Below are 12,137 nucleotides of genomic sequence, written 5' to 3' on the forward strand. Positions count from 1 at the left end.
TTGAGATAGTCTCACTCTGCAGTTCACTGGAACTCACTCTGTAATCTAAGGTGGCCTCAAACAAATGACAATCCTCTTGTCTCAGGCTCCCAGGTACTGGGATTCTAAGTCTTAGTGCCATGATGCTTAGGAATTTGGTTTTGACAATTTATGAAACCAAAGTTCTTTTCTTAGGTCTCTGATTAGAAGTACAGTCTCGTTCATAGTGCTGAAGCCGGCCCCATACTTCTGATTCTTCCACTTCTCTTTCCTCCATGCTAGGACTAGAGGCATGTGCCACCATGCCCAGCTCAAAGTTTATGCCCCACTACATCAGTGGTCCTTTGCTCCGAGACGACCGGGGTCTTGTGAGAATTGTTTTCTTCTCTGGGGTTTAATCTATTTGATTATTTAAGGTTTTATTTGGTAAAGCACCCATTTCCACAGAAATGATGCTCTGTCTTCCAGCTTAATTCTGACAAATATAAACACTTTTACATCCTTCTTACCAGGCCAAGGACCTTGATATCGTTTGGAAAGTACCTCATCTTCACTGGGATGGTTGTCATGGTAACCTCGTCCTACATTTTATACTTTTCAGATTATTTTCATACTTATCATCTTATTCACCATATTGCATCACAATAACCTCACGAGGCAGCATAATAATCCTTTCATAATGAAGAAAGTGGGGCTCTCTGTATGGGGTGGAACCGCTCAACGTTAAACACAGGAGGAAAAGGCGGCAAAGTTCAATGTCCTTCCTTGCTAGGTCACAGCTATGGCTCTCTTTCTCGTAGCGCCCCTGGTGTACAAGAGAGAACTGGAAAGCTCTCAGGATTTTAGTTGTAAGACCCAAAGCCAGCTTAGGTTACTGCTTTCTTAGACACACACAAGGCAGCTGGGTCTTCAAAGCTCTATCCAACCCAAAGAGTATGTCTTGAATTCAGGTGTAGCTCAAAGCCTTATGGGGTAGGGAAAGGTCCTATTCTTCATCCCACGGAAACGTCAACAGCCTGCGACCTGAAGACCAGTTTAGTCAACGAAGATGATCTACAGGGGAAGTTCCCCGCCCACTGGCCCCGCCCACTATACCTCAAGTGGCTCTTCTTCCATGATACTATGTGAAACACTGTGGAGACGATGAAGAGGGCGCAAAGGCCCATCCCGTAGATCCATGCTGTTATCTTCTCCCAGCAGTCATCAGACAGCCGATGGAGGAGGGCACTGCCCACAATGGCCGGAACAATGAGGAACTGGGAGGAAAAGGCAAAGAGAAATGAGCAAGCACCCTGGTGTCTGCGGGATCAAGAGTTTTGCTAAAAAACAAAAACAACAACAACAAAAAACAACCAAACAAAACACACACACACACACACACACCCTGATACAAAACAACAAAACAAAACAAACACAGAGGTTTGCCAATTGTGTAAAAAACACGTTTTAAGCAAACATTTGTCCTCCTTGGATCATCAAAATGAGAGGCAGAAGAAATTAGCTGCTGCCTGGGAGCAGGTGTTCCCTGTTCAGGGAACTGGGCCAGCCAATGGCTGCACAAACAAACAGGGAGACGACATTGCCCAACTATTGCAAAACAGTTGTTCTTTATCCTAATTTCATTAAACAAGAGTGTATTCCAGTCTCCCTCTGAAATCTGATATAGAGGAGGTATTTAAACTATGCAAACATCAAGCGTGTGCCAGCATTCCCAGAGAGGGCCTGATTTCCAAGCACTCCATACTGTCTGCAATCCACTATATAAGTGAAGGACACATGAGTGAATACGTTCCTATTATAGTATCTAAAACACCACACACACACCCAAATCAACTGTAGAATTAGTGTGTCCTGGGTTTCACTTTGAACTTATTTGATTTACCTATTTGGGAGAGCCTGCAAAACAAAGGGGGTTGGGGATGTCATCATTTTAAATAGTGCATGTCACTGAAGCCTAAAGCTTGAGAAAACTAGAATCTTAGAATTCTGATGGCTCCCTCCCTCCCTCCCTCCTCATTCTTTCCTTTCCAACCACTAAGCAGGTAAGGATCATGAGCTCTGGATCCCCCTCCTGTACCCACTAACTGACGGGATTACAGCACCATGCCCCCATGGCTGGCTTCTGTGATGTATTTTATACCACAGACCCAGATTTCAACATCACCTGTCAGTTTCCAGTGGCCTTGAACAAGACAAAGCAGTAACTGTAATACCTTTTTTTTTTTCATAAAGAAAAACTCACTTGTCCGAAAAAAAAATCCCCCTAGAGATTCCATCCCTTTCCCTGCTGTGGTGGGAGAGCGTCTGCTCTGTTTATCTCGCTTGCGGTTGTGTTGTGTGTTGAGACAGGCTGCCACAATCCTCACTAGCCCTCAGATTTAGGGCGTGCACCACCACACCTGATAATACTTTCTCTTTAAAGACTTGGTGTTGGGAGATATCCTCTCTGTCTTTAGAAATCTCCTGGGTTATAATACTCCCAAATATGCATTTATGTAATAAGATCACACTCTGCTCTAAAACATCGCCATAGAGGTATGTATCGGCTTTCACTTCATTTCAGTTTAAGGACTGTTCTGTAACTTGTGACATGCTGACAGGAGTTAAGGAGTGTTCAGGCTCATCCTACACGAATGCTATCTCTGAAGGCGGGCTGTGTACCCGCAGAGGAAACCCATCGAGCCTGCCCAGCCTCATCTATACCTTAAGCCTCGCCTAATCCTCATCTCTACAGGAGCAAACTCATCATCTCTCCTACTGGTTTTCAGAAGATCTCAGTCACTATTTCTCTCCAGATGTCTCACAAAAGGAAACTCTCAAGGAAAATGAAAAGTAAACAAAACAAAATGCAACAAAGGAAATGTATAACAACATAAGAAAATGCAAGGACCACTGTGTGGGTGAGAAGATTTAGCCTCCCTGTCTCAGAAAATCATTTGGTAAAACAAAACAAAACCACCACCACCAACAACAAGCCCTCCTTTCCAACACGCCATGACTTGCCCTAGCCAAATAAGCCCAATAGCTGTCTTGAAAAAGCAGTACCCTCATTCAAGGTCCTGCAGCACCCATAAGCAGGCATCTTTGTTTTACCCCTCACTAGGGTACTTACTTTCTACTATTCTGAAACCCAGCACCGACCTTCAGGCACTTAAGGTCACCAGGCTGAGTAGTTCCAACTTGTGCTGAAGTTACTAGAGAAGCCGTTCACCAAAAGCCGCATAGGAAAGATGGAAGGACGGCAAAGGAAAAGTTGTACTCACTGCGTGTGTGTAGCAATTGGCAGCATGTTCGTAGCACGTTGGTTTGTAGCGGCCATTAGCTGGGGCCCGATGGTTCATGAAACTGTGGAGACAGAAAAGCCACCATGTAAGCCACACGCTTACCTTCCGGGGTGGGGGTGGGGTGTCTCTCAGCCCTTCTGAAAGAAGAAAGTTGCTGTTATCAACAAGAAAACTGAAGCCAGTTTAAAGAGGTGTCAACTTGGCCAGCAGCACTGAATCTAAAGCAAGCTCGTCGTTTATTTGATGAAACAGCCTTTGAGTTTGCTCAATAGATAAACTTCTGCCAAGCAAGAGCAAACAGAAACCACATCAAATTCAGCAGCAACCCTCAGATTAAAGGGGCGCTACACAACCAAGTTGTAAAGCTTAGAGGGGAGGATTTCTGCTTCCCCCTCTCGAATGTTGTTGCTGTCATTAAACAAGAAGGTACACACGGCATTTGCAAGGTTGCTGCTTCCTCACGCAGAACTCGTAAAGCTTTATGTATGTAGAGCATACAGCCTGCATCCCACAGTAGAGGGCCTGTCGGACTAGTTTTCTAGTATTGTATTACCTGTTCTGGCACTAGGCAGCATATTCAATACCTGGTTCCCTCCAGGCCACCTAAACAAGGAGGCACGTGGTCAGCTCTGCTCTTTCCGAGTGAAAAAGAGTTTGCTTCAGATACCACACCCAGGATGCTGTGGCTCTAAAATCCACACATCCACACACCGGCATTGGATGCTCCTGGACCAGGCTTCCCTTTCAACTAACGTTCCCAGAGTCAGCAGGATGAAAACTGGGGAGGACCAGGCTACGCACAGTTCCGGTCCAGCAAGAGGATGAGAACTAACCCTGAACTCTGCTCACTTGGGGAATCATTCACACACACCGGGTGTGTATGTGTGTGTGTGGGGGGGAGGGGAAGCGTGCTGAAAAGCCTTGACAGCTTTAAGTTCCCAGAGCTTCTCCTGTCAACATGCTCAGTACCAAAAACCAACCAAACCAACAAAATAAAAAATGAAAACAACAACAACAAACCACCACTCCTTTTTAAATTCTAGATAGTCCGAAGGTAGTTTGTGTTTGTTTGCCAGTATCTATTCTGACCAATCACATTCTCCATTCCCATGATGGGGATATATGGGGAACTAATATTTTCCCCTACTGGGAGGAACCTGGTAACCTCAGATCAAACAAAGACATAACAGATAATTCCTGACAAGTCCATACACAGTGCAGGTTGGACATGGGGACAGTGAAGAAATGTCACCTGGCCAAGTATGTTAAGCTAGTGCCTAAATAAGCGAGCATGCTGAGTGTAGCTACCAGTCAGCTTGGAGAACAAGTAACCCACCCAGTAGCTTCGACATGTAACCAGCTATCCTCACATACAGCTATGCAAGTCCAAACGTTGTCTCTTTCCCCCTGGAGATCCCCTAAATTATATCACTTATTGCCTATGGGATGAGAGTGCTGCTGTACAGCTCTTATTAGTAAAGAGAAAAATAATTACACCCTGGGGAGGCACGCTTTTCCTCCTGCTCCAAGGAGCTGAGGATCCACCACATCCTCACCCTGACAGGGAGGCCACAACTGAGCTCCGTGGGTGCGTGGCTCATACCCTACTAGGAATTTCAAAGGGTGGAGAATGGAGCTTCCAAAATGGCTGAGGTGGGATGAAACGGCAAACACTCCATATAGGGTGAAGTGGGAGCTGTCTACCCACCACCAGGCTGCAGACTAAAATAGCAACTTCTATCCTAAGCAGCCCAGTCTAAAAATAGTCAGACCATTACACAGCCTGGGGGGTGGGGAGAGGGGGGGCAGATAGACTTTCACATTTTCTCCTGCAAGTGAAGAAGCTGAGTGGCCATGTCTGCTTGTCTCTGCCCTGCAGAAATAATTCAGCTTAGAAATAAAAACGGAAAGGAAGGAAGATGGCTTAGTGGGTAAAGTGCTTCCTATGAAAGCTCCAGGACAAGTTCACACTCCAGTATGCATGTTTCGAAAGAAGAGGAGGAGGGGGGAGAAGGAAGAGGAAGAGGAGGAGGAAGAGGAAGAGGAAGAAGAGGAGGAAGAGGAAGGAAGAGGAGGAGGAAGAGGAAGAAGAGGAGAAGAGGAGGAAGAGGAGGAGGAAGAGGAAGAAGAGGAGAGGAAGAGGAGGAAGAGGAGGAGGAATAGAAGGAGGAAGATGAGGAGGAGGAGGAAGGGAAAGAAGAGGAGGAGGAGGAAGAGGAGGAGGAATAGAAGGAGGAAGAGGAGGAGGAGGAGGAAGGGAAAGAAGAGGAGGAGGAAGAGGAAGAAGAGGAGGAGGAAGAGGAAGAAGAGGAGGAAGAGGAAGGAAGAGGAAGGAAGAGGAAGGGAAAGAAGAGGAGGAGGAGGAAGAGGAAGAGGAGGAAGAGGAAGGAAGAGGAAGGAAGAGGAGGAAGAGGAAGAAGAGGAGGAAGAGGAAGGGAAAGAAGAGGAGGAGGAAGGAAGGAAGAGAAGCTTCCTTCCAGTGCTTACAATTCCAGTGCTATACAGACGGACACAGGCAAATCCCCATTACTGATCACTTAACCTACATAACTAGGTAAATTCAAAATTCAGTGAGATGCTCATTCTAAAAAAGTATGGAGATGATTGTAAAGACACCTGTTACTAGCCTCTATGGGCATGCATATCACACACACATGCCCATGAACACATATGCACATATCTGTGCATACAGTTGGGGAGGATAGGAGAAGCTATAGAGATACCTCTTTGGCGACCTATGTACCCTGTCCCGATGAATGGGTAAGCTGGACACTATAAACACAGGTAAAAGCGGCTACCCCGGGAGCATCCTACTGTCTGGAGCTCATGGAGAAAGACAGCACAGTCGTCCTGCTGGGAACTAAGAACACAATTTTTCAATTTCTCTCAATCTGTCAGGCTGCAATCATGCCTCCTCCTCCTCTTGTTTCTGAAGAAATCATTCCTGAGAGCTAAAGGGAAAAGCAGATGCAAAATGGAAATCAACTCCCACACTCTGAGCCTAGGCTCTCCTACCCACCACCCAGAAGAATGAGAAAAGCTTAAGTATGTATGAGAGGAAGAAAGGTCCCCATTTACAGAAATCCTCTCTACCGAACAAGATGCAACCTAATGGTCACTCAGTGCCCTGGGCAGAGTGGCTAGCGTGCATAGATCTCCAATCTTTTGACACTGTGACATGATACTGTCATCTACAAATATTTTAGGCCTCACTCACAACTACCCTGGAACATATGAGGGCCATGGATTGGAGAGACACACCTACAGGGGCTCTGATCTACGTCTGAGTATGGCAACCACATTTAGCAAGACGGTTAGGGAGGCAGGGCTAATTCACTTTCTTTCTCTTGCAATGCTCTCTTTTGCCTCTGGCTTTTGGGTTACTCTAATGCATTCTTTTACCCCACCCCAGAACTTCAAAACTATGGAGGGAAAGAACAGTTAGGCACTGACCTTTATACGTTAGCACAATAATCCAGACCCAAGGACTGGGCTCTCAGAGAGCAAGCAGGCTGCAGCTCTTCCTGCAGAATTCATAGGCAGAAGACCAATGCACACAGGATAAGTCTCCTGGGTTCCCAACTCCCCAAGTCCAAATATTGACAACATTACTTTCAAAGTATATTCTAAATCAGCTCATTACTACATTCCATGGCGCCCAACTGAAATCAAGACCAGCAGGCCAGTATCTCCAACCTGTGAAGCCGGAGCCTCGTAACTGGCCTTGCTACCTGTCTCCACAGAGACTCTTCTTCATATGGTAGCCGTAACTGTCTCTTACAACAGATCATATGATAACTATGATAAGTACCTCTACTTAAACTATTTCCTAGCTTCCCAAAATGCTTAAGGTAACACTCTGATTCATCCCTAACCCACAAGCCTTCAGCCACTCCCCATGTTCAAGGTGCCACTTTCCTGCCCATCGGTGCTCCCCAACCTCCTCCGTACAGTTCCTGTGACCCAGGAACTTGGGTGGGTCTTACCCACCCGAGGGTACCCGAGGGTACAGGCTCTTTATTTCTTCCTAGAATATTCAACTTGCTTCTCTTCTCTCAAGCTAATGCATCAACTACTAAGAGATCTTCCAGACACCGCAGATTAAAGCACTTCTTTGTCCTTCCTACCCAAGTAGAGTCCTTACCATAACTAGCAAGAATTTGGCTCCTAAACTTAAAAAAAAAGAAAGAAAATCAATCTTTCCATATTGTAAAAATTACATGGGAACATGCACCTCTGCATGTAGGATGCTGGGAGTCCCTGCCCCTAGTTGACTTTGATAAAGTTTAGTAAATAAAGTTGCCAGTGGCCAGTGGTTGAGCACGGAGACTCAATGGTTGGTTAGGTTCCCGGGCAGGGAATACAGGGGAGAGGTAACACTGCTTTGCCAGGGAAGCAGAAGGATCAGGCCTGAGAGCTGCAGAAGAGAGGACAAGAGAGTGTACAGGCATGTGGGAGCTGGGGAAGAGTGGTCCCAAGCCCTCCTGCCATGCGGTCTAGAGTAGCAAAGATGGGATATAGATTTTTAATAAGTAACAATTCAGGAATATCAGAGGGGAGGTGTTAACAACGTGGAAGTGTGGGAGAAGCCCAGCAATTGAGCTGACTAAGGCATATTAAATATAAGGCTGTGTGTGTGTGTATGTGTGTCTTTCATTTGAGAATTCACAACATGGGACAGTAGCAGGGAACTCACCCTGCTGCCAAGGAGATTAAAGTGGATTAACCAACTACCCTGACCTTTCTACCCTGTCATATGAGTCTAAGAAGGTGGTCTTTACTATTTTATTTCCAGTGTTAACCACGATGCTCATCTTTTGCTGAAGTTTAATTCATAAGTATTAAATGAGCAGATGAAAATCTCTTTGTAGCCTCCCATGCATGGAGATTCATGACTTCCTGCAATGCCAGCTCCCAGGATCCATTTATCTTTACTGGAGATTACATACAGAAGAGCAACAGGCAGCCTCGGAGCCAAAAGAGCCCTAGGTCTTAGGAACAGAAAACTCAGAGGCTAAGACAACGGTTATCCTCAGGATGGCTTCAACGTTACTGAGTGCTGCAGCTTCCACGGATCCTTCTGCCCAGCACCCTGCAACCGTGCCAGCTCCCTCTGAAGACTGAGCATGGCATTTGTTCAGATAATCAGTCAAGGATGTCAGACACTCTTGGCGATTCCTACAGGGAAAAGGAAGGGAGAAGACCACCTCCTTCTATGGCTCAACACCAAGAACCGGTCCAAAGAGACAGCAGATACACGCCCCCCCCCCCCCCGCCTGCCCCCGGCAACCTCCAAAGACTTTCTAAATGCTTCAGATTTCGAAAAAGACGCTTTTCTGTGCACTCGATTTAAAAATCTAATCAGTAGGGTAGTCACAGCTTGGGCTGAGGAAGGAAACTCCTTTTCCAGCTAAGAGGCAGAAAGGGTTAACAGCTCAGCCAGCAGCTGCAGAGATATGAAACTGAATTCCAAGGTCTGCCTCTTCCTACCTGTAGCTCCCTGGGCAAGGACTTTGTTACTCTCTAAACTTATCTGCTCTTCAGTGACTTGTTAAGTTGAAAATATGCAAGTACCCAGCCAATAGCTGGCAAACAGGCAGTAACTGAATGGTAACAGTTATTATCACCTCTCAGAGAGGTTAGGAAAAGGAAAGTGTATGTGTGTGTGTGTGTGTGTGTGTGTGTGTGTGTGTGTGTGTGTGTGTGTAGGCAAGTGAATATTGTCTTCAGTCTGAGATAAAGCAAGGATGAAAACATGCTGCAGCCCAGGGGAATATTTTTCACATCCTAAGGTTTACTTTGGCGTTTGTTTGTTTGTTTGTTTTGTGGCTTTAACTGTTCCCTTACAGTCTTCCTCATATAAATGGCAGAAGTCTGAAAGATGATCCAAAGCCACAGTAACCACCCAGGTTCCACCTTGAGTGGATCTGTAAGGTATTTTTTCATTTAGGCAGAGCTATAAACCATTGTCTAATGAACTGTTCCTCAACTGAGTACCAGCATATATGTCAAGGAAAAGAACATATTAGTTCAGAGACAGTGTGTGCCTCCTGTATGATCTGCCCGCAGGTAACTGCTCTGGATGCACACCAAAATATTTCATGAATACAAAAAGATGTGGAAGGCAATTTTCAACCTTTTAATGTGTGAATCATAAAACTCGGGAGTTTTCTGATAGTACTTTGTATTTGCAGGCTGATTCTCAAGTTCAAATTGATGCTTATAAATAGTCTAGGCTATAATAGAGAAAGAGGTAATGAAGGGATTGCATCAATCAGAATCAAAGGAGACCCAGGGATCACCAAGAAAGACACAACTAACATTTGCAGAGCACAAAAATATACACCTACTCAACAATTACATTCTGTGATACCCTGAGAGATAACCCCTGTGTATTCTAATGTTTGAATGGGTAAGACTCCAAAGTAGGATGAAAGTGAATTCTGTCCATTAAAAAAGATTGCTCAATCAGCTGAGGTGGTTTTTATTTTTTCATTTTAGAGCTCTCTGAATGTTGGTACAATAAGCAAAAACAGACATTTTCCTTCTTTTTATAGAATTAAAAAGGATAGACTAGAAACCCAAACTCTTTGTCAAATAGGGAAGGGGTAATTTTGCAGAATATAGCGACTGGTCTCTGAAAGCAGGAAGCCCACAAAGACATGCAAAGGAAAGAATCAGACAAACAACCCACACGCACAGGACATGAGGTTCACACACGTTACAGTCTCTCTTAAATCCATTGTGGTTCTAAACGAGAAAGACCAAGGTTCCTTTCTGCCTTTGACATAGAAACGTAGTTCTCCTCCAACAATAGTGCCAGACTTCCAGCCACCAAGTCATAAGCAATATTCAGAAAGCAATCCAAATCTTCAAGCCGATCTCCCCCAATACTGAGAGCAAAGACCACCCTCATCCTGTGCATGTTGTGTTGGCTCTTTTACCCTTTGAGACTGGAAGAAATGAGATAAGCATTAATGAGTGAACGAGGGGAAAGAAGGGAAAGGAAAACTAAATGGTGTGTTTACATTTTAAAATAAAAAGAAAGACCACTTCAAACTCAATCGCCTGCTCGGAAGATTTCACGCATTTCTGCTTTTGAATTCTCTGGCACATCACTCTAGGCTAGCCTGTTGGTGGTGAAGAGCTGGGAATGGGTATGGCTGCCAGGCTCAGACAAAGGGATGGAGAATTACCAGAAACCCTGTGGGTGAACTTTCACCCACTTAGAAACATTAAAGCCCAGAGCTTTCTTTGGGAACAATAGGTCGGTAGCCTTCATCATTCCTTCCACTCAGGTAATCCACCCGGGAGAGAAGGGCCACACCATGCCCCTCAAGTCGGGCTACCCTACCACCTCTTTAAGTGTAGAGCAGACAACCCGCCTTCCGGTGGCGCCTCCTCCGTTCTTTCTCCCCATTTCCTAAAACCAGGTTTCTCAAAGACATGTCTCTCCACCTGAATGCTAACTTGCCCCTGCCAAAAAAAAAAAAAAAAACCCAAATAGCAAACCATTAGGTTCTTAGCCCGAGAACCCCCCGCCCCGGACACCATCAGGAAAAGCTGGACCCAGAGAAGCGTGCCTCAGTTTCCCTGTCTCTAGGGCCAACCACCGACAAAACACCCCCAAAAGCTCAGGCCAGACCCCCTACCCGCTGTAAGACAAACATCGCCACAGGGTGCTGCAGCAGCCCCAAGAGACCTCACGTTGGGGTTTGTATAAGGGTGGAGGCCCTGAGCGGAGTCGTGGGGAGGGGGCTCTGAGGCTGGAGTAGTCTGCTAGAAGCTAGCAGCAGCGGTGTCTGGATGGGGATCGCAAGGGCCAAGCTGGGTTTGCAAGCGGATGGAGGAGGCAAAGCAGATGCGGGGTCCCGGGGCACAGATCCCAAGCTGCCCGGAGGAAGGGGATCGCAAGACTGGGAGTCTTCCCGGGAGCCGGTCCTCGTCAGGGCTCGGGATCCCCCGGGACGCAGCACGCTCCCCGCAGAGCTCTCACCGCTGGAATCGATTCCTGAACCGCATTGATCCACCGCTCCACCGCGGGGGCCGGGAGCTCCGTCTCTTCTGCACCGGCGGCAGGGCGCGCCGGCCTCATGGGCTTGAGTTGCTCCCGAGGCCGCCGGCGTGCCAGGCGGGAGCCACGCAACTGGGCAGGGCCGGAGTGGGCCACGCCGGGGGTCGGTCAGCACAGGGCCCGGGCCAGAGCAGGCGCCTGGGGGCGGGAGGGAGGCCGCTTAAACGGCCCGGGCGCCTCCCGCCTCCCGCCTCCCTGGCTCCTCCGCCCCCGGGTGCCTGCGCCCCGCCCCGGAGCCCGGCTCCGCCCCTGCCCGCTGCTCTCGCTGCGTACGCCCGCAGCCACCTGCGCGTCACCGCGCCCAGTGGCCAATCAGTGTCCGGAGCGGCGCAGGGCTCCGCTGCCATTCATTTCCCTTGAAGCTCGGTAGGTGGGGCGGAACCTCAGAGCCGAGGGGTGTGGTTAGCCGAAAGGGGAGGAGCGCTGGGAGGGCGGTGCTCTGCATTAAAGCTTTGAGCGTGTGAGCTGCAACAGAGAGGAAGGAGCAACGGTGTGTAGGAGATGGCCCACGATCTTAGAAGCAGCTGTGCCGGAAGTGGCAGCGAGCAAGAATCTATCTCTGCCTTCTAATCTTGGCCCCATGTCGTTTATCCAGCCTTCATTCATTTCTGCGTCCTTCCTTTCATTTATTTCTTCACGTTTTACGCCTTGTAAAGACGGATTAGTAACACGGCTGTCCTATAAAGAAGAGATTGGAATTTCTCAAGGGGGATTTTTCTGGAGAGATCTTTTTACGTCCTCCATTTTATTTTCTATTTTTTAACCCAAGAAATTTCCAAGGAAAGAGTAGACTTGAATCG

At 47.2% G+C, this 12,137-nt stretch overlaps 1 protein-coding gene across 1 annotated transcript in view; it reads right to left on the reverse strand.

The window, feature by feature from the left end:
- Mmd (monocyte to macrophage differentiation associated) overlaps window positions 1–11,541 on the reverse strand; it is a 28,606-nt gene extending 17,065 nt beyond the window's left edge. The window contains exons 1-3 of the mRNA XM_021176787.3: window positions 11,260–11,541; window positions 3,243–3,324; window positions 1,075–1,235 (exon numbers count right to left, since the gene is read on the reverse strand). Of these exons, the coding sequence (XP_021032446.1) occupies window positions 1,075–1,235; window positions 3,243–3,324; window positions 11,260–11,285 (269 nt within the window). The 5' untranslated portion in view covers window positions 11,286–11,541. The remainder of the gene's footprint in view (window positions 1–1,074; window positions 1,236–3,242; window positions 3,325–11,259) is intronic.
- Between the last annotated feature and the right edge of the window lie 596 nt (window positions 11,542–12,137).

The sequence above is a fragment of the Mus caroli genome, unplaced genomic scaffold (assembly GCF_978045245.1).
Source record: "Mus caroli unplaced genomic scaffold, Mus_caroli_1 scaffold_13, whole genome shotgun sequence".
In the NCBI taxonomy this organism is placed as follows: domain Eukaryota; kingdom Metazoa; phylum Chordata; class Mammalia; order Rodentia; family Muridae; genus Mus; species Mus caroli.